The sequence below is a fragment of the Barbus barbus genome, assembly GCF_936440315.1.
Source record: "Barbus barbus genome assembly, chromosome: 5".
NCBI classification, from domain to species: Eukaryota; Metazoa; Chordata; class Actinopteri; order Cypriniformes; family Cyprinidae; genus Barbus; species Barbus barbus.
Genome location: NC_136733.1, coordinates 7677732 through 7701256, shown reverse-complemented (window position 1 = coordinate 7701256; position 23525 = coordinate 7677732). Strand labels below are relative to the sequence as shown.

Here is a 23525-nt window from a genome sequence, read left to right as displayed (position 1 = left end):
TACATGGACGCCTAAAGTTGAGTTATTTTGCTTATCTAACCCAAAAGATGGGCCAGCTGACGTGACACCATCCACATAAAGGCATTGTGTGAAATGAATGCATTTGCAAATTGAGAACCTGCCCTTGCATGATGGCGGATGAATGTGTCCGTGGGGCAGACCGCAACATTAATATACCTCAGCAACAGTGAAGCATCGGCCGCCAGTGGCGTGGACATATCAGGAAGAGAACAGACAAATTCACTGAAATCAAATTTGGGAGTTCTGTTTCTAGAAGAGAAAAAAAGTGCCCCGGAAAGACCCCCTCGTTTCGTCATTTTGAGATCCGAAGGGGAGGATTTCTTCATTCCCAGAAAATTTCTCCGCATGACCCGCATCATTTTGGGAGGTAACAAAGTGGAGCACCCGCGTCTTTCCTCATTCACAAATGATACAATGTAACGGGTGCTTTGGTCGCAATCATCCGGAGCTCATGTTTGTGTGCGCGGTAAGATCACATCACAATGCTCTCAAATGTGATCTGAATGTGTTGTGCAGTGCATGATCTGTTGATTTTTTTTCTTTTTTTTTTTCCTTTTTTTGCGGAGCTGCTTTCGAAATAAAGTTTTGCAGCGAGTTTGTGTTGCGGTGAATTGTTGCATCGGTCTTTCTGTCCTGCTGTCTGTGTGTTTGGATCGAGCGGAGGCTTTTGCAGGAAATTTGTGGAGTTGAAATCAGACGGGGTAGGGTACAATCTGAAAACACAAAAAGCACACGCAGCAGCCATGTTTGCTGAATTTTCCTGTGAATTTGACTCTTCTCTGGCGACTGGAAAGAAAGGCTGGCTTGAGCTGTTCGGTCGTTCACTAAACAACTTTGTGAAGTGAACTTCGATGCAGATGAGAAATGAAAGTCTGATTACAGATTATTTTCGATGAAATTAGAATGTAAATGTGCTTTTCGTTTTTGCAGCGAAATTAGCGCCATCTGTCGGTAGATATTTCGAAAAAATTAAGAAATTACAATTAATTTTGCTTGCAGGGATGTATTTTTTTGCCGTTATGGTTTAGTCTGTGTATAGATTTGCTAGTTGTGGTTGTTTTTGCGTTTATGCCTTTTAGACAAACTTCATCATCACGTGTTTGTTTAAATATTAACGTATTTGGTTTAGTTTTGAAACGCAGCAAATTTTCTCAGTGTCACAAGAAAACAAAATCTCCTTAAATGAAAAGCCACTCTTACCAGCTGCATTTTCCTTTCGCACACATACATTTTTTTCTTCTTATTCCACAGCTCAGCTGCAAATATTGTAATGGTCTGTCAGACCTGACAGATGGGATTTTGTTCCTGTGTCATGAGCAGAAGCTTCTGAACATGTTAATGGTCACACATGTTGGGTGTCTGAATAATTTTGCTAGTTCCATGAGGGAAGTGGGAATATTTGGAGCTTCCTTTTCAATGAACCGAAGACAGCTTTTCACATCAGTTTCAAGTCGCGTTGCATGGAACACAAATATTTTAAATATTTAACAGTATTTTGTAAAAAAAAAAAAAAAAAAAAGTTTAGTCAGCAAATGTTTAAAAAAATATTTATTAAGAGTACATTTTCTGCTTTTTACATTAAAATGTTTTGCATTTATATTTTATATTTTTACATTGTTTTATTTTATTCCATTTTCTGTCAGTGGCTGAAATTTGATAACGTTTTACTGTTAATGTCATCTGTCTGAAAGATGACAATATTTATTATTTATTGTTTTTTTTTCCCCAGTAGCTGAAATACTGGTAAACAAGACAGGCAAATGCATTGAGGGCAATTAACAGCTGCTGTTGTACTTTGACATCTAGATTTTTGTTGCCTATTGTCAGTTCTCTTTATTTTTGAATTCTAGGGGAAATGCTTCTTTAGAGCTTATAACATAGTACAAAATTAATTCCAAAGTCAGTCAAGTTCATTACAAACTATATTACCAGGATAACATTTTAAGAAAAGTTGAATTGGAAATGAATTGATCAGTTTCTTAGTATTTGTTATTTTGCCAATTTTCTTTAAAGGGACAGTTCACTCAAAAATGAAAATTCTGTCATTAATTACTCGCCTCTAGGACCTTCGTTCATCTTTTCGGAATGCAAATTAAGATATTTCTGATGAAATCCAAGAGCTTTCTGATCCTCCAGAGATAGCAAGGGTCCTAACATGTTCAAGGTCCAAAATTGTAACAAGAGCATTGACAAAATAGTCCATGTGACATCAGTGGGTCAACTATAATTTTCTGAAGTTACGAGAATACTTTTTGTGAGCATACAAAAAAAAAACTTTATTCAACTAGGGCTGCTCGATTATGGCACAAATGATAATCACATTAATTTGGTCAATATTATCACGATTATTTAACACTATTATTAGTTGGCCATATGACCAAAACGTTACCAAATATATATGTTCTGTATAAAGTAAAATGAAACAAACTGTGCTTTAAGTTTTTTCTTTTTTTTTTATAATGCAAGCCTATTACAGAAATGGAATGATCTAATGTAAAATAAAACATCGTAGTCTTTACTGTAAGAATTCAACTTCCTTTGTTTCTTAAATCTACAAATGACCTTCAGTCGTTACATAAAAAAGCTCATTTAAAGCTACAACGCACAAAGCGCTTTACACAATATAACACACAATCCTAAAAGATACATTTATGAAGAGCTAAACAATATATGATGAAGCAAAAATTATCAAACCCAAAATACACAAAAAAACATCACAAAATATTAAAAACACATCTATACAGGTAAGTTTTCAATCGACATTTAACACGCATTCAGATGATCTAATATCCACTGGCAAACTATTCCATAGTTTTGGAGCCCTCACTGCAAATACCCTGTCTCCTTTTGTTTTATACCTAGTTCTTGGAACTGCCAGCAATTCCTTAAAAGAAAATCAAAAGACATTCCCCTGTTTCGTCTCAGAAACTCAGCTAAAAACATAGGTTCCAAGCCATTTAAAGCTTTGTCAATAAAATAATCTTAAAATCAATCCTAAAATAAACAGGTAACCCATGTAAAGAAGCTAAAACCGGTGTAATATGATGAAATAACTTTGTGTCAATAATCTGGCTGCAGCATTCTGCATTGCAAACACAAAAAATCACAATGATTCAAAGAAGTCAAGACGGTAAGAAATAAAAGCATGAATAATCTTCTCTGTATCAGTACAATTCAAAAACTGTCTCACCTTAGCAATATTTCTTAACCGATAAAAACAAGACTGAACCAACTTCTTGACATTTAAAAATTTAAATTGGTATCAAAATAAACACCCAAATTTCTTACTACCTGCTTATTCGGAAAATCCCAATTTAGAGCAAGCTCAATCGAATTTTTACTCGAGCTCTGACCAATTATCACAATTGAGTTTTTTTCAGTATTTAACTGCAGGAGTATTTCAAGAGCCGTTTGAGTTTGTCTTTGGCTTTTGCTGTTTGATTAATATTAAGCACACAGTCGGCAGCAGGAATATAGCCCGCTGTCTCTTTAAAAGCCGCACAGAATCCTGTTGCACACGTATTTTCATTCTCAACTGTTTACGTTCATCTATTACATAACCGACAAGGGTTTACGTGAATAATCACCAAGCGCACCGCTAAAAAAGGGGGCGGAATGGAGTGCAATAATTGGTTTATTTCGATTGTATTTTCATAACTGTTGGTGGCTGAAATCGAAATATTATTTTGTTTAATTGCACAGCCCTATATTCAACAATTCTTCTCCCCCGCCTCACACTAGCACCCTTTTTAGAGAGTACAGTTGAACCACTGATGTCACACGGACTATTTTGTTGATGTTCTTAGTACGTTTTTGGACCTTCAACATTGTAGGACCCATGCTGTATATGGAGGGTCAGAAAGCTCTCGGATTTCATTAAAAAAATCTTAATTTGTGTTCTGAAGACGAACAAAGGTTTTAGGGATTTGGAACAATATGAGGGTGAGTAATTAATGACAGACTTTTTATTTTTGGGTGAACTATCCCTTTAATGATAGAATGAACTCCAAAAGTGCTTTTATTTTTCTCTTTCCCAAATGATTTTCAGCATTTTGTGTGCTTCAGTTAAACAGTTATTCTAAGGATCTTCATTTAGTATATGGATCTTCAGGTTTACATGGCTGATGTCACGTGTGACCTAGATTTCAAACTATTTTTTTATTTATTTTATTTTTTCAGAACCATAAAACTTTATTGCTAGGTTTACAAGAGGGAAAAAAATCCCATGTTTTTTAATTGTGTTCTCAGAAATTTGGAGCCACATAAATTCAAAAACTGTTATTTTTTTCCCTTTCAAATCTGAAAACACAGAGACTCGTCTTTCTTAAAGAAACAGCATCACTACGGAGGTGTCAAAACAGCAGATATACTGCATTTTTAATGCTCTTTTTATGCGGTGGTTTTATATGGGTTGTAAACGTTTTGGTCGGAAGAAGTATTCAGCTCTATATTGTGGAATCGGGCCTGTTTTGGTCAGGATTTGCTCCTTAAACATAAAAACACACTCTGCCCTCCAACTGTTACTAATCTAAGAATAGAATTTTCATGGAAATTTTTAGAAGCCTGCCTTTCCCCCTTTTGTGTAATAAATTTATGGATTTTCCATGCAAGGCGTCCGGGGTCTGTAGTTTTTCACTGCATTTCAATGTCATTACATGTAACTTGGAACAAGTGGCTAATTTTTAACCCATTGACCCTTTTGTTTTCAGATTGTACTCTTGTCCGGCTGAATTCAAGAAAAGCAGACGAGGAAGTAGAAGCGAGCAGTTGACTCCTTGAGCTCTGCACCATAAGGTAAACTGCCTTTACTGACGACGTATTCATCAATGTTTCAAGCCATGCAAGCCAACGTAGGGTGCCCTTTCCATTTTACTTTCAGGAATAGTTCATTTAAATGTCGAAATTGTTGTTTCAAAGCTGTATGCTGTTATTTTTTACTGACAAAATAAGAGTTGTTGAAGAATCTTCACTCAGCTCTTCTCCATATGACTTGATGACTACATGACTACTTTGAAGCTGCAAAAATAACCACCATAGAAGTATCTGCAACACTTATCTGTAATATTGAAGTTTTATGAAGCTGTATCAGATTGGTTTGATAAACAGCCCCAAATTAAAGCCATTTTTCTTTTCCTGCTGCCATTCTCAAATCTCATTCTCCACTCAAATTTACATCTGTTTTTAAAATTCTCAAATTTGAGTATTTTTTTGCATAAAACTATTGTATGGTTTCAGAAGGCATGGATTATAGGGGAAAAAAGGCGAGTTTATTCAAAATGCGTAAAAATGCAATTTATGGATACGATTTGAGTGCTTTTCTTTGTTTAATTTTTTTTGAGAAATAAAAAGTGAAGACTGTTAGTTAAAATAATAGAAGAACAAATAAAAATATTACTAAACTTCTGTCAGCTAAATTCATGTGGCACAATTGACGTGGGGGAAGCAAAAAACCAAAAAGACTTGAAAGCAGCATTTGCGTAACACTATTTATTTTGTGTAAATGTAGGAAAATGTTGGTCACATTTACACAATGCTTCAGAACATTGTAAATGTAGTCATAGAGAGGAAAACTGGAGACATGCATGACTGTGTGTTAAGGTCAATTCAGTCTCTTAAAATTATAATATGATAATTGGACCTTTTTATGACACTGCAAAGTTAATTCAGGTTGCTAATATAGTGTGACTCTTAAAAATGCAATGTTCATGAATTAATTATTCAAGTTATTGGTAAAGATATATTGTTTAAAAATGTCTTCGATATGATTTAGAAGTGTACAACATAAAATGGAGTAAATGATGACACTTTTTTTTTTTTTTTTTGGTGAACTACTGCTTGAAATTCTTCATAAAGTGTAGAAACTGAGCTATAAAGTAACACAGTTGCCGTGCTGTGCTTTCTGTTAAATCCCTCAGAAACTCCATTAATGTTCTGCTTTTTCCCAAAAGCAATGAATACAAAATGACTCCGTGATATTGTGACTCTGTAGGATAATGCTTAGCCCAACTGCCTTTATTTCACTGTAGGATATGTAAATTTAGGCCTTATTTTTGATTCTGGTAATTATTAACGTTACGTGACTCTGGGAACCTAGATTTCATAATATGCTACATTGACTCCATACGGTTTGTTGCTCATAGCAAACTCTCACTGCTAAAGCAGCATACTTAAGAGAACTCGGAGATGACATTAGTACCAAATTAGGGTTGTGTGAATAATTGTTTTTTGATTGTTTAAGGGCGTTCTGATATTGTACTTTGCCATTTAATTTTCAAATAAAAGCAGACAATGTTAGGGATGGGTTGGTTGAGTTATAATGTTTCTGTATACATCATATAGTCATTCTGTGTGTCGAATCAACCAAATTTAAGATGTTGCCCAGCTTTTTTCCCCTGAAGAATGACAAAGCCAAAATATTAAATGTCATGGATGGATATTTTGTTTAGAGGGGGGTCAAAATGGCAATTTTCACTTGAGATTTGGAGCCAGATTACAGGCGAAAATAACTTTAGAAAGATGACAGCATCATTTTATTTTTACACAAACATTGGTTGGCATGTTAGAGAAAAAAGTTGAGTTTAGGAGCTGTTAACTTTTGGTGTCTTCATTTTAAGGCCCTATATGGTTTGGATCCAGAGAGATAGGGATCTCAGTGTGGCTGAATAGTAAATAGTTAAATTGCACACGTTTTATGTGGTCTAAAAACAAATGTGGGTTACTTTACATACAGCTAATGTTTTTCCTTTTCTTTTTTTTTTTTTTTTAAAGAAGAATATCTGAAGTACAAATCATGTTGCAATTAGAATTGGGTTTCCTGAGCACCAGAAATATTCTTTTACCCAACTGTCACCACTGGCATATAATGAAACTACTAAAGTCAATGGGTTTTATTAATAGATTCGCCTATCTCTCTGTAAATAACATAATGATGTTGCCTTCTAGTTCTACCCCACTGTAATTTGAAAAAAAGGGAAAGGGGAAAGGGAAGTGGTGTGTGGCCAAGTATGATGACCCATACTCAAGGGTCTCACCTCAGTCGTGGTATTGAGGGTGGAGAGAGTGTTGGTTATTCACTCCCCACCTACAATCCCTGCCAGACCAGAGACTCGAACCCACAACCTTCAGGTTACAAGTCCAACTCTCTATCCATTAGGCCATGACTGCCCCACTTAAATGGAAAGGAAAGGGGAAAGAGAAGTGGTTTGTGGCCAAGTATGGTGACCCATACTCAGAATTTGTGCTCTGCATTTAACCCATCCAAGTGTACACACAGTAGTAAAAAAAAGTAAAGTAAAGTCGTGACGTATTGTCAAGTATGGTGACCCATACTCGAAATTGGTGCTCTGCGTTTAACCCATCCAAGTGCACACACACAGCAGTGAGTAGTGAACAAATGCACACACACACACACACCGTGAACACACACCCGGAGCAGTGGGCAGCCATGCTGCGGCGCCCGGGGAGCAGTTGGGGGTTCGGTGCCTTGCTCAAGGGCACCTCAGTCGTGGTATTGAGGGTGGAGAGAGTGTTGGTTATTCACTCCCCCACCTACAATCCCTGCCAGACCTGAGACTCGAACCCGCAACCTTCAGGTTACAAGTCCGACTCCCTAACCATTAGGCCACGACTTGTAATATTTATCTTCGAAATGTGTTTCAGCTGTCACTGCCCATGCAATGAATGTATTTGGTGTTCAAAACAACCTTTTCAGTGTAATGAAAAAAAAAACAAAAATCCAATATATCATATTTTGAGTTAGACATGACAATATAAGAAATGTATACATTTGGAATGACTATGAGTGAGTAAAAATTCTCAAATTTGAGTAAAAACAGAATTTAAGACAGAATGACTTCTATTAAAATGATATTAAAATGTTTTAATTTTAAATATTTAAATAGCATTTAGCTAAACATTATTTTGAGATCTTTTAGTTTACAAGGCCAGTTTGGTGTTTAAATGAGTAACTAAAACTCCCAATAACAAGTTCTTTAATCTTTCAGCTTGTTTTGTAATGTAGTTTTAATTCAGTGATTACAGTATCAATAATACTTTGTTCCATGATATCATTTCAGCAGTTGTCAGATTATATCATTTATATTGTGTATATAATATGTATGCTTCTTATGTCGTAGTATAATTTTAAATGACCGATTGCGCTCAGACTGACACAGACTCTGAGATGACTGATGATCCATGTTATTCCAGCTTGATTTGTGAATATTCCAAAGAGCATCTTATGTGCTTCAGTGGAAGCAAGAAAATCTGACCTTTTGCATGTTAACATGGTCAATGTCACAGATTTTCTTGCATTTGTTTAGTCACCTACAAGTACTCTAGAATCTTAAAGGAACAGTTCACACAATTTCCTTCGGCTTTCTTACTTCTTTGAAATACAAAAGAAGATATTTTAAAGAGTTTTTAACTGGTTAGCATTGCACTACTGCAACATGTAGACTTAACTGGAAAATGAAAATAAATATTGGTGACCAGATTGGTACGGGCTGATCATAGTGTTTGTCACTCATTTCCTGTTTGGGAAATTCGGTTCAGTAAATTTACATCTGCATCCTAGACATGTTTGGTACTCGCTAATTCATAAAAGTAAATTAATTCAAATCATAATAGTGAACATGCAGTCTAAATACTTAATTTGTAAAGACTTAATATTTATTTTCAAAACATTTCTCTACATTAAACAATTTTCCATTTTAATCTGGACTAAAACATGCCAGATAAAATATCTGAAAATAATTCCTTATTATTGTTCTTTATAGTTGTTCTTTTACACTTTAATATATTTAAAAGTAGCGGTTGACCGATATATTTCATTTTATTTATTTATGTTCATATTTTTTTGTTTGTAATTAACGGCATCCATTGATGTGTCAGGGTCTTTTATTTTGACAGTATGCAGAACTTTTATTTTGACAGTCAGTGCCTTAGTGCTCCCATGGGGGCGGGGCATTTATGGGTGACCCTTAATTTGCCTCACTGAATGTGGTGACCCTAGATAACGGTTGGCCACATTTTAAACATGTTTTTACTTTTAATACAGTTTTTCAGATTTTTGTGATTTTTATTTTAATTTTTTTAAATAATAGATCAAAGGGATTAACGATGCAGATTTATTTCCACAGCCTTGTTTGATCATATTTACCAAGGGTACCAATAATTCTGAGCATGCGTGTGAGTCTGGATTGAGCATGCGGTTAGTTCATGGTGACTGTAACTCTTTCAAGTTGCCGTAGGCCTTTTGATGGCCTCCTTTACTGTGTTTTTTTTTTTTGCCCAGATACTTTGGAGGGTGGCCAGTTCTGGGCAGATTTATAATTGTTCTACATTTCCTCACCTTTTTATTATTAGCTGTGCTTGCTACACTTTCGCATAATTTTGCATGTACAATATGGAAGCGTTAAATTATCATATATAGATGATATTGTGCATATGATGTTCCTATCAACAGCCAGTTAACAAATAATTTAACAATATCTCGAAAAATGGCAAATGAGAGTAAAGTTTGCCTGATGTTCAGTGTCGACTGCTGTAATGGCTGATAGCAATGTGTATAATATTTTTCAAATATATTTTTATTTTTTCATGAATGCTCATCTTGAGTTGATATTTCTTTTTTGTTAGTTAACTCTGTAATTAAATATTGTAGACAACTAATTTTATTCTGTAAACTAAAAAGTAAAACTACATTCAGAACAGACAGTTCTCTTAGAGAGAGAAAAACTATTTATATAAGTATTATTTTTTGACCTGCAGTTTAAAAAAAAAAAGTTAGTGTTTATATATGTATGTATATGTATGTTCTAAACTGCCGACCTTTTGGATGGGAAACATAGAATCGAAATTTTTAAAAATGACGCGTTTGAGAATTTACTCAAGAGATTCTGCTTTGGTAATAATTCTGTTTAATATTTTGCTATCTGGAAAAACCACTTCCTACGACCTGTGTAGTATTCTCTTATTTCCAGTTGCATTTGATGACACATGAATCGATCATGTAGCTCTTATTTGTAGTGTATGTGGTCGTGTAGGTTTTGTCGGGGTGCAAGTGAAATTATAACAGTGCAGTGGGATAAAATTCATAAAACCGCAGCAGATGTTCAGTCCTCTGATCTCTGCTAGACATGACAAAGTATCGGACGATTAAAGCTCCGGGGGACATAATGGAACATCCAGCAAAATGAAAAGCCAGGGAATCTAATTATGAATGCAATAATTCAAAATGAAGCATTTAGATATTATAATAAATGATAAATAACCCTAATACAAATTAATACATGTATAAATAATAAAATGATAACGAATACATGTAATAAATGCACAGCACTCAAAGTTGTGGGGCTGTAATGCTTTTTTTGTATTGTTTCACACAAATGTGTACATCTGCCCTGATTCAGAACACACACACACACACACACACACACACACACACACACACAGAAACCCTCTCTTTAGTTGTGTCGTGTCACAATGGAGCAGCTTCAGTCTCTTCATCTCCTGCTTGTTTTGCAATTTTGATTTCCATCAAAAATGTAATCACGAGTGTTTAAGGGCTCAGCGCTGGCCTGCGTGCTGCCCTGAATTTCTAATTTTAGTCTATTCTTTCAGGATTTATTTTTTGTATAATTCAAGTATGCTTTTCAATATCTCCCAGTTATTAAATTTTAATTCAGAGATCATTAGCATATAAATTGAAAAGGCTTTTTTGAGTTGCCCACTCAGATGAAATTTAAGAGGAGATATTTCTCTTTTTTCACCACTTTCATTTAAATGTAAAATAGTAAAAAAAAAAAACGATTTACTATTTTTTATTATTTTTAATAATAAAGTGTTTTTTTATGACGGGAACGTGTCAGTGTGTTCTGGTTCAAGGAAACTAGGGCTGTCAGCCTAATCTCTTCCAGTCATCTCCTGAAATAGCCTGAGAGTAATAAATTCTCATTAGATGACAGTGTTGAAATTCTGCTCATATTACCACAGTTCAGAGCTGGGTTTTGAAATGAATCCGAATGTACCTGTGCACACTAATAATGCCTCCTGGATCATCTTCTGATGGACATGCCTGTAATTAAGAGGTGCTGTCCACACCGTTCTAGATCTTATTTGTGATGCAAGAATATATTGAGTTTATGTAAATTTAAAAATGACTGCATTTCTTCTAATTTTTATTTTGTTTTTAATTTGTGTTTTAAAAATTTCAGCATGGGAAGTGATAAAACGGTATCATTTCAGTCGGAGAATGTTAATTTGGTGGTTCTCATCTTTTGTCGCATTTAAATTTGTCTTTCTTTTTTTTTAAATAAAATATTAAAGCTTTGGTTGTAACATTCTAAAAGCCAAATTAGATCAGCTGGTGTCTGTTTTGATGTTTGAAACAACTAGTATGTTTTAAAACACATCTACCCGCAGAAATGCAGATTATTTATAAATGAAATAAATTAAATCTGCATTTCTGTTTAGCTGATAAGAGTCAGAAGTAGGACTTTTATTTTGATAGTGCTGGAATGCAAATGCACAGGAGCGATCTAATAATAGAAAGGCAAGCACTATGCTTTTTTTTTTTTTTTTTTTTTTAATATATGTATATACATATAATTCAAGCCAATAATTCATACAAATCAGTTCTGTTCTCCGCTTCAACTTTGCTGCACTATTTCACATTCGCAGCTATTATATTCACAGTGTACTGCAAATATGAATTGCTGTCTAATGCTTTTTGACAAAGGAACTATTAAATTATGCTAGCAGCATCTGTGTTCATCTACTTGTGTAATACGCGTTTCTTTATCAACAAGCCACCAATTCAGTACTTTTGTATGATGTTAATAATGTAGTATTTAGTAGCTAATTAAAAAATCATATAAAAAAAATAGTATGATAATAATAACGTTCCTTTTATTTGTTTTTGTTGGCTGTTATTATGACCTGTCCATTAGTCCATTAGCATATCCATCGTGAAAACGGACGATCACAGCCACAGAGTGGCAGCTTTAATAGAATCACCGGCTCACAGATCAGTTTCAATCTGCACATGACCAAAAGTTTCAATCTGCACATTCATCTCACTCAGCTGTTTGTAGGCATAACAGGTGTGCATTATCACATTATTATCACACTGTAATGAGTCGATTGACTCCGTGAATTTGTCCCCCCCCTCATCAGTGTGATTTAAGTATCATAGAGATACCATTATATATTTATATATTCCATTTTCATTGTAATTTTAATGTTTTCATTTTAGTTTTATTCCTTTATTTTTATTTTTTGCCTGTGTGTGTGTGTGTGTGTGTGTGTGTGTGTGTGTGTGTGTGTGTGTGTGTGTGTGTGTGTGTGTGTGTGTGTGTGTGTGTGTGTGTGTGTGTGTGTGTGTGTGTGTGTGTGTGTATGTATGTATGTATATAATTTTTTTTTTTTGTATTTCAGTTTTAGGCATTTCAGTTCAAGTTAAACAATTACTGGAGAGTGTTATGTAAGAAAAAAAAATAGTGATGATTATGCATTACCAAGTTTCATGTTTTGTCATGGTTCTCTTTTTTTTCTTTTTTCGCATTTTGTGCAGAAGGAACTGTCTCTCTTACATCCTCAAAGAAAATTTTGAAGCCCTGAGCCACAATGTGTGTGAAAAAAATAAAATAAAACCGAGGTGGAGAAAAAGTAGTGTCTTAGAGTCCTTAGATTTTCTCTCTCTCAAAACCTTTTTTTTTTCTTTATCAGAGCTTTCTCTCTTTTTCCCTTCCCCCAAGAGGCACCACCACAAGGAAGAGAGAGTGGGGGGGAAATGAAGGCTAGCTAATTAGCATGCGGTACCCAATGATAGTGGCCCCTGGTGGCCTGGACTGGTACTGCAAGATAACTATTAGATAGCCCTCTCTCTTTCTCTCTCTCTCTCTCTCTCTCTCTCTCCTCACTTTTCCTTCTCTCCCAATATATACGAGAGTTTCTCTGTGTTGCTTGTTTGCTGGAATTCAGGTAACACTAGTGCTATTTGATTGAGATAGGCATCTCTGATGTGTTTATATTTGCTGCACTCTGTAAGAAAGTGAGAACACAGTCAGAGCTCTCTGGCTTTTCAGCTCTGCTTGTGTCGGCCCGTCTCCACACTCAGACTGTGCTCACTCAGACGATACTTCATCAGGAGCTTTCTCTGAACATAGGTTGAGCAGCTCATAGGTGGGTTGAAGGCTCTTCCCTCCACACTCCTCCTGTTTGTTAATTGTTTTCTGTCTGGAGGCCCTTCTAGAGTGTCTGTACCCAAGTTATTTGTGTCTCTTAAGGTTTTTGTTGAAGGTGGTCAGGAAGGAAAACTGTTGAAATTTAGTAGATTACAAGAGCTTGATTTCCAGGCTGCTGGAAAGAGAGATCTCTATCAGATGTGTATTAAAATTTATTATTTTCAGCATATTAAAGACAGAAGTGATTGTTACATCCTGTATTGTTTTGGGAGAGATTTTTCCTTTTCCTCTCTCTCACCTCACAGCATCTGTGAGTGGACTATGCTTCCGTCAATCATCAGTTCTACTCGACGCTTTGAGGACCAATCAGATGTTAGTGAGTGCGTATAAAGACCTGGAAGTGACGTGAGTTCGGGAGGAGCGTTTGCTTTTCATTTGTTTGCTCTCTCAGTTTGTGTTTGCTCCAGTTCAGCATGTCACGTGACATACATCTTACAACACGCAGGGTAAAGTTGTCTAAATACACTAGTTTGAGCGAGTGCCACCTGCTGTATTTGTTTGTTAGTCAGTGTAGTTAGTGGCGTTCTACGCTGAAGATGTTATTTTCTTTGATTCCTTTGTTTAGTTTTGTTTGGTGTTAGTTAGTGTTTTGTTTTATTTTATTTTTCTTTCTTTAGCACCGCTCTCGTCCCTCACTTTTGTTGTCATTAATTATATTTGTATATAATTTGTAAATAGATATCTGTTGATTTGTTCGAAGGTATTTTTGTTTTGTTTATTATTATGGAGCTTTGTAATATTGATTTTCTTTTTCCACTAAATACAATCTTTATAGTTAGTTTTGCCTCTGTCTGCTCCTTACCATCTTTCAAGATGGCGCCGTTGAGTTCGGACGCCGTCCAGGTCGCTCCGCTAAGATTGTGTTTTTATTAACTTTTTTACTTTTACTTTCTCTTTTTACACATTTCACGTTGGCACTGATCACCTATAACAAATAAACACTTTTGGACATTGGAAACCGCTACACTAACCTGTTCCAGGACACTTTAGCCACGAATCCAGAATTTGTCTAAGCTTCACGATGTGCTCAGCGGCTACATTAACAAACATCTTGACACTGCCTTTATCATCGCGGGAGACTTTTACAAAGCCAGCCTCAAGCAGGTCATGCCGACCTTTCATCAACATGTATCCTGTCCAACTAGAGGACCGAATACACTGGATCATTGCTACACTCAGTTCAAGAATGCCTACAAAGCCCGCTCACTACCGGCTTTTGGCAAATCGGACCATTCCGCCATTTACCTCATACCGGAATACAAACAAAGGCTCGTTCAGGATCTTCCGGTGCAGAGAGTAGTGATGCACTGGTCCTCCCACTCAGAGGCTATGCTGCAGGCGACTCTTGATGACGCCGACTGGGACATGTTCCGGGCGAGTTCTTCTGATGTCAGCGAGTTCACGGATGTAGCATTAAGGTTTTTAAACACGCTAACCTAGCAAGCTACAGAAACAATAACTGTAAGGACATTCTCCAATCAGAAACCGTGGGTGGACAGAACAATCCGTGCTGCGGTTAACACGCACTGCCGCTTACAATGAGGCTCTTCTGACCGGGAATATGAGCGAGTACAAAGCATCGTGCTATGCTCTCCGACGCGCAGTAAGAGCCACTAAACACCGATACAGAGAGAGAATTGAGTCTCATTTCCAGCTCAATGACTCGACGGATGTGGCAGGGACTGAGGACCATCTGTGCCTTCGGAAACAAATCCGCCGCAGAGGTGAGAGCAGATCCGTTGCTGGCCGACGAGTTAAACACCTTCTACGGCCGCTTCGAATGCAACGGCGGCGGCGCGTCTCTGCCATCCAGCGCGTCAGGAAGCAGCAGACAGAGCAGCGATAATCCTGTAATCACCGTGTCGGAGGACGAGGTTCGGAGGGCGCTAAAGAAAGTGAACGTCAGGAAAGCAGCCGGACCTGATGGGATAACCTGCCGTGTTCTGAGGTCCTGCGCTGATCAGCTCGCTGGTTTGTTCACTCCTATCTTTAATGAGTCCATTGCTACCTCCGTGGTTCCCACCTAATTAAAACAATCCATCATTATCCCTGTGCCAAAGAACAATAAACCCTCTTGCCTGAATGACTATTGCCCAGTTGCCCTCACATCTATTGTCATGAAGGTTTTTGAGAGACTTATAAAGAGCCGCATCTGCTCCTCCATCCCTGATACGTTGGACCCTGTTCAGTTTGCCTATCGCCCAAATAGATCTACTGACGATGCCATCTCTCACGTCCTCCACTCTTCCCTCATACACTTGGACAGCAACAATGGGAATTATGTAAGGCTGCTATTCATTGACTATAGCTCAGCTTTCAACACTATAGTCCCCATCAAGCTGGCTTCTAAACTCTCAGACCTCGGCCTAAACTCCTCACTCTGTGACTGGATTCAAGACTTCCTCACCGGCAGACCTCAAGTGGTGAAAGTTGGCCAGTTCACCTCAAACTCCATCACTCTGAACATAGGAGCCCCACAGGGCTGTGTCCTGAGTCCCCTGCTGTACTCTCTCTACACGCATGTCTGCGCGTCCTCTCACAGCTCCACAGCCATTATCAAATTCGCTGATGATACTGTGGTTCTGGGCCTCATCTCCAACAAAGATGAGACTGCATACTTGGACGAGGTAGAGAGACTCACATCATGGTGCCAGGACAACTGTCTCTCTCTGAATGTGAGCAAAACTAAAGAGCTGATCGTGGACTTTAGGAAGAGACCGCAGCAGCCCTACACTCCTCTTATGATCAGTGGGTCCCCTGTGGAGAGGGTGAGTAGCTTCAAGTACCTCGGTGTAAACATCTCCGAGAACCTGACTTCGACTACACGCATCCAAACAGGTGGTTAAGAAAGCCAGGCAAAGACTGTACCATCTGCGACAGCTGAGGAAATTCAGGGTCTCACCAGCAATCCTGAAAACTTTCTATTTAGGGACCATAGAAAGTGTATTGACTCAGTGCATCTCAGTGTGGTATGGAAACAGCTCCAATCAGGACTGCAAAGCACTACAGAGAGTTGTGTTCTTAGCTGAGCGCATCTCAGGGTCTGCTCTCCCCTCTCTGCAGGACATCTACCTCAAACGCTGCAAAAATAGAGCTGTCAAAATCATTAAGGACTCTAATCACCCTGGTAACCGACTATTCACTTTGCTTCCATCTGGTAAGCGCTTCCGGTGCCTGATGGCAAAAACTGAGAGACTTAGGAGGAGCTTCTTCCCCCAGGCCATCAGGCTCCTAAACTCTAACTCTGTGTCATAACATTACTTGACTCCATGTAAATATCACTATATCAATAAGCTATTCATAATTTTTATCTACCTCATATTGCTGCTATTAACATACCCTGTACAACTTTTTTGCACTTTTTCTTTTGCACATTCCTCTTTATTACTATTTAAGTCAACAACATACTGACCTGCACATTTATATTTACATTTATATTTTTTATCTTTCTTATTTTTTCTTCTTTTCTTTTCCTTAATATTTGTATTCTATATAATTGCACTGTCCTTGGAGCGGACCTGACCTACATTTCACTGCTGGTTATACTCTGTATAATTGTGTATGTGACAAATAAAAATCTTGAATCTTGAGATTATTGTCCGGTTGGAAGATCCAAACATGGCCCATTATAAGATTTCAAACAGAGTCAGTCGCTTGTTGATATTTTTTTTCTCTTTTTTTTTTTATCAGTTGGTATTTGATAGAATGCATGATGCCATGTGTCTAAACGAGAATACCAGGACCTCCAGCAGAAATATAGGCCCACGACATCAAAAATACAGCAGTATATTTCATTGTACACATGAGGTACTTTTTATCCCTGTGCTCACCAAACCCATCTTGAGTGTTTGCTGCTAAAAAGCAAAACTTTTTTAGTTACATCTGACCATAGAAGCCAGTCCCATTTGAAGTTCCAGTCGTGTCTGACAACTGAATATGCTGCAGATTATTTTTTGGTGCAAGCATTTGTTTTTTCTTTTCTTGAAACCCTCACAAACAACGTGGTGATGTAGGTACTGTTTGACAATTTTTTTTTTTTTTAAGGTTTTCTGATCCCGAGACTCAACTATTTTCTGCAATTCTCCAGCTGTGGTCCTTGGAGAGTCTTTAGCCACTCAAACTCTCCACCTCACCGTGCATTAAGACTATATAGACACACTTCCTCTTACAGTCAGTTTCGTAACATTTTCTGTTGATTGGAAATTCTTAATTATTGCCCTGATGGTGGAAATGGGAATTTTCACTGTTCAAGCTCTTTTCTTTAACCTGTTAACGTTTACCAGAGCGACGGCGCACTGAAGCGTTTTTTCCCCCACTAGTTTAATGTTTATGAATGAATTTAACGTGAAAGAATATCATTAATCTTGACAAACTATATATCATTCTGAAGGTCTAAGCCTCAAGCATCGACGACAGATCGCTGTTTTCCGATGGAAAGCTTATAAGTAATGTATTTGCTACATTTGTGTAAGCAGTACACATCAAAACAGGCAGAATAAAAAAGCCGTACGTACCTTTATCATTGTAATAACGAGCCACAAACGCGTCCACTGCTGAAATCCCAGTTTAGTTAGACAGGTAAGGGTCCACACAACAACATCCCAGCGAGCACTTTTAGTCCAGCGAAACAATAACGTTGTAATAAGGATGAATATCCCTCTGTTTACGTTTCATTTCTTCGGGAGAGTTATTGTTCGCGTCCGTTATGGAATAAATTACGCTCAAAAACAGCGTCTTGGTGGTAAAAAAAAACAACACGGTGCTGTAGCATACAGTTTTACAAACAGAATGAGACCACGGAAAAAAAAAGTCTCAGAAAAACGGAATATAGTTTATTTGAATTTGGCGTTCTCTCCAGTCAGCCGTGACGCAGGCTATGACACAGCTGTCATCTGAGCGGGGCGTAACTTAGCGATCTGCTTTATCCATAAAAACTGTTGTGTTTTTTTCTTCTACATTTTTTTTATATATGTGTGTGTGTATTGTGTGGGGAATGTGGCCGTATCTGCATGATTATAATATGTATGGACGGACATCAGCATGTTTATTACCGACTCTATGACGCTATCATTGTGATTCATTGATCAGCTATTATTGATTATATGGCCCATCTGTATGATTATCATCTGAATGGAAGCACATCAGCGTGTGTTTACTGACTCTATGACCATGTCTGGCAATATCACTTCATGTCTGGCAATCAGAATACTTCAGTATACATACTATATACAAAGCATTTTTTTTCTATTTTTTTTTTTCCTTTTTTATTACTCAAATAATTATTTTTGTATTTTTTTAGTGCTCAAATAAATCTGTCTTATTTTATAGTTGAAAAACTATGCAGGAACATGTATAATGACTAAAATAGCTTGTATAATTCTGCAATCCATTTGGTGGTTATTTTTCCTCGAACAGGGGGGTGGGGGGACTATAAATAGTTTCAGAAAAAATATTGCAGGAATCTCATTTTTCATGGTATCTTTTTCAAATTTGAAATATGAACTCATGAGACATGTGGCTTTCAATCCATTACTTTTCTGGATTGCTCCAGGACTTATTATATGTATTTGTATATGAAATAAAAAAACATTCAGTGTGGAAAAATATTTTTCAAGGCACGTCAGTGTCTATAACTTTTTATCTTTTTGAACATTATCAACTCTGGATGATGGATAGTAAAGCATAGAGTGTCTTCTTTCCAAAGATACCCAATTTGTTTGTGTAGCACACTTTGTCTAGCCACTTCGCTAATTTATGAAGCTCGGTTTTCTTTTGCTGCACATCAGAAATATATTCTTTGATTTGTCTCATTGTGATGGATGATTTAGGGAATTTGGGCTTTGTTTTCCCTCCTATTTATATTTCTGTGAAACAGGAAGCCATGGCTGGATAAATTTCATGTTCATAATCACCATGGAGTGCTCAAAATTGTGAATATGAATGGGAATATATTTCAGAAATATTTTTTCTCACAAGAATTTCTAGGGGTACCAATAATTGTGTCCAACGTGTATTTGAGAAAAACATTTATTTCATAATGAGATTTCCCCCCATTTTCAATTGTATTAGTTCAATGAAAGGTTCGTTTTTTTTTGTTTTTTTTTTTTCAAATAAAAGATCAGAAGGATTAATAATGCAGGTTTATTTTCAGAGCCGCCTTTGATCATATTTACCAAGGGTGCCATTAATTCTGACCACGACTGTGTGTGTAATATATATATATATATATATATATACATACATACATACATACATACATACATACATACATACATACATACATAACACACACACACTACAGATGCATGTATCGAGCTGATTTTATTTCTCTGCAGAGAGTTCTGTGCGATGCACATATAGTTGTGGTTATTCTCCTAAACACATCTCTGCTCTTCTGCACTGTTATGAATGTCTCCCACACAGAAAGGAAACACTGTATGCTTTTAAAATACTTCCTCTGCATTACTGAATTCAATGTGAAATTAGATTAGGCTGCTGTGTGGAGTTTCTGAATTTGTTTTGATTGGTTCTAGTTTTTCTCAAACGTTCTTCTTAATGTTCTCTTAATAGTTTGCAAAACATTAATTGTCCGACATGCACAGTTGTTTTGAGATTTGAACATCTATATTTTGTTACATACATTTAAACGTTAAATTTACACACAAAAAAAAACCTGTTATATATTTAAATTATAATGTATGTACTAATATTTAGCTCTATGGGTGCATAAAATCCCACTACTGTTTTTGTGCAGTTTCCTTGACTCTTGCTGAGCAGACCTGGAGTCATGAGTTGTCAGGAGGTGCCGAACCCCAGCCAAGAGCCGAAGGACACCGCTGTGGTCCCCACAGAGGCCGGAGCCACACAGGCAGTACCGACAACGTCCCCGAAGCTTCCCTCAGTGAACGTAAAGACAGAGGTGGCGTCTCCCGTGGAATCTGTGGCCAGTAACGGCAAAGCGAGTGACGGCAACATACCTGCTGAGATCTGTGTGGTTTTGGGAAGCTCTCGTAACTCTCAAACACAAGGTACAACTCCAGAAGCATGTTTAGTAATGAGATGCTAATGGATGTCATATGTGTATGCAAGCTACACATGCACTACTGATTTTTAGTTATTCGGTTTGGAATTATTTTTATTTATTTTTTTTAGAAATCTCAGTAACGCTTTAGTACAGGGACCAGTTCCTACTATTAACTAGTTGCTTATTAGCATGCACATTACTAGCATATGGCTCTTTATTAGTATTATAAAGCACATGTTCTGCATGATCATATTCTATATCCTTAATTCTACCCAATACCTACACTTAACAACTACCTTACAAACTAGTAATAAGCAGTAAATTTAAGAGTTTGAGGCAAAACATTTTAGTTAATAGTGAGAATTGGACCTTAAAATAAAGTGTTACTGAAATCTCTTCTGATCACCATGGCTGCATTTATTTGATCATAAACACGGTAAAAACAGTAAAATTGTGAAATATTATTTCCATTTATAATGACTGATTTCTATTTTAACCCTATAAACCCAAAGTGTGCTGTTGTACTATGTACTGTAGTATGTCAGATGGTATGACATCGTACAGCTCAGATAGTCATGTGATATGTAATTTGAAAGGTTTCACAGAGTAGAATACAAGAAGCATAATTGTCTTGGGCTTTTAACTTGTAACTTCATGCAACATGAAGTTATTCATGCTCGGATTGTAGAAAATTACTTTCATTACATTACATTACTTTCATTTACATTACTTTCAGCAGGTTCTCCTGATTAAAAAGTGCCTGAACTCACTATGATCTGTCACTTAGATCGTCACTTAGATCTAAAGGTATCCCTTATGGAATTATAACAAATTTATTTATTTAATAATTATGTTTTTATTTTTTATAATTTATTTTTTTGAACAAAATTGGCAAAAATCAGTATTGACAGGTCACACTTGAAGAAAAAAAAATGGGATATTGGAATCAGCCAAGAAAATTGCCATATGTGCATCTCTAATATGAACTCTCTAATATTCTTTGCATTATTTTTTAAAACGCTGCTTCTTTTGTTATTTTGACCAGTTGTCATTTTCTGCAATGTATCAAATGCAATTTATCAAATGATGCCTTTTAAATGATACTTAACATTTGACTATCCTTGATACAGTTTTGGTGTTATGAGTCATTACTTTTGTGTATGTCACACAGAAAAAAACAATTCTATGCCTTCTGGGTGTCAAGGGCTAAAATAAAAGGCTACCTTGGTTCCAAATGCTATAACTTTTGATTACTTTATGCTATCACCACAAAATTTGATTTAGATGCAGCTCACATGTAGGGGAATTTCCCTCCTCCGTTATTTCCTTCCTGAGATATTGCATGTTAAATAAGAAAGATAAGAGAAATGTCCCTTGAGCACACTTTTTTTTTTTTTTTGACTTAACAATTTCTCAGCAGGAAAATGTCCAACTGCAATGCAAATCTATTTTCTAAAAATCTAAAAGGTTTTCTGTCAAATGATACTGACCATTTGACTCTCATATTGGAGTTATGAGTCATTACTTGTGTATGGAAGCCCAGTCCCGCCACTTTGAGAAAATATATAATTCTGTAAGTCATACAAATTAGATACATTCTCATAATTATGACTTAGTTTCTCATAATTTTAAGTTAATATATCATAATATTCAGGGGAAAAAAATCTCATACACAAGAAACTTTCTCGAAATAATTATACACTCTCTCCTAATAATGACTTAACATCTCGTAATAATGAGAAACCTTCTCTACATATTGAGGAACCTTCTCAAAATAATGAATTATTTTCTCATAATAATGAGAAACTTTTTTGAAATATTGAGAAACTCTCGAAATAATGGTTTATTTTCTCAAAATAATTACTTATTTTCTCATAATCAGAATAAGAGAGAGCTTTATTGCCAAGTGTGTTTACATACACAAGGAATTTGTCTTGGTGTTAGGAGCTTCCAGTACAGAAAGTACAAACATATTGCAGACAACATATAATTAAGGTAATAGTTTTGGTGCTCAATGATCTGTAGCGCCGACCAGAGGGCAACAGTTCAAAGAGAGAGTGAGCTGGGTGTGAGGGGTCCAGAGTGACTTTCTTAGCCCTTTTCCTCACTCTGGAGGTGTAAAGATCTTGGAGGTTGGGTAGAGGGGCACCGATAATCCTCTCAGCAGTCCTGACTGTCCGTTGTAGTCTTCTGATGTCTGTTTTGGTAGCTGAGCCAAACCAAACCGTTATAGATGAAAACAGGACAGACTCGATGATGACAGAGTAGAACTGTTTTAGCAGCTCCTGTGGCAGGTTGAACTTCGTTAGCTGGCGGAGGAATTACAGCCTCTGCTGGGCCTTTTTCACAATAGAGTAAATGTGATTGTCCTACTTCAGGTCCTGGGAGATGGTGGTGCTTAAGAACCTGAATGACTTTACTGCAGCCACAGTGCTGTCCATGATGGTGAGTGGGGGGAGTTCCTCCTGAAGTCTACTATCATCTCCACTGTTTTGAGTGTGTTGTGCTCCAAGTTGTTGTGACTGCACCAGACAGCCAGCTGCTCAACCTCCTGTCTGTAAGCAGACTCGTTTCCATCCTTGATGAGGCTGATGACTGTAGTGTCGTCCGCAAACTTCAGGAGCTTGACAGAGGGGTCCTTTTGAAGTTCGATCATTTGTGTAGAGCAGGGGTGCCCAAACTCGGTACTGGAGGGCCGGCGGTGTCCTGCAGAGTTTAGATCCAACCCCAATTAGACACACCTGAACCAGCTAATCAAGCTCTTCCTAGGCATACTAGAAACTTCCCAGCAGGTGTGTTGAGGCAAGTTGGAGCTAAACTCTGCAGGACACCGGCCCTCCAGGACCCTGAGTTTGGGCACCCCTGGTGTAGAGGGAGAAGAGCATTGGGGAGAGAACACATCCCTGATGGGTGCCAGTTCTGATGGTGATATTTCTGGATGTGAGTTTGCCCAGCCTCACTAGCTGCTGCCTGTCTGTCAGGAAGCTGGTGATGCGCTGACAGATGGAGGTGGGCACAGAGAACTGTGTGAGTTTGTCTGAGAAAAGGTCAGGCATGATGGTATTGAAGGCTGAGCTGAAGTCAACAAATAAGATCCTTGCGTAATTCCCAGGTTTGGCAAGGTGTTGCAGGAAGTAATGCAGTCCCATATTGATAACGTCATCCACAGACCTGTTTGCTCTGTAGGAAACCTGAAGAGGATCCAGCAAGGGTGATGCCCAGTGATGTCCTTC

The 23525-nt window shown here is 37.2% G+C and overlaps 1 protein-coding gene across 1 annotated transcript in view; it reads left to right on the top strand.

The window, feature by feature from the left end:
• Positions 1–327: 327 nt before the first annotated feature.
• The window catches only part of LOC306870303 (zinc finger protein 618-like), a 61521-nt gene continuing 38323 nt past the window's right edge, over positions 328–23525 (top strand). The window contains exons 1-3 of the mRNA XM_079417492.1: positions 328–487; positions 4731–4815; positions 20023–20296. Coding sequence (XP_079273618.1) covers positions 20056–20296 — 241 coding nt within the window. The 5' untranslated portion in view covers positions 328–487; positions 4731–4815; positions 20023–20055. The remainder of the gene's footprint in view (positions 488–4730; positions 4816–20022; positions 20297–23525) is intronic.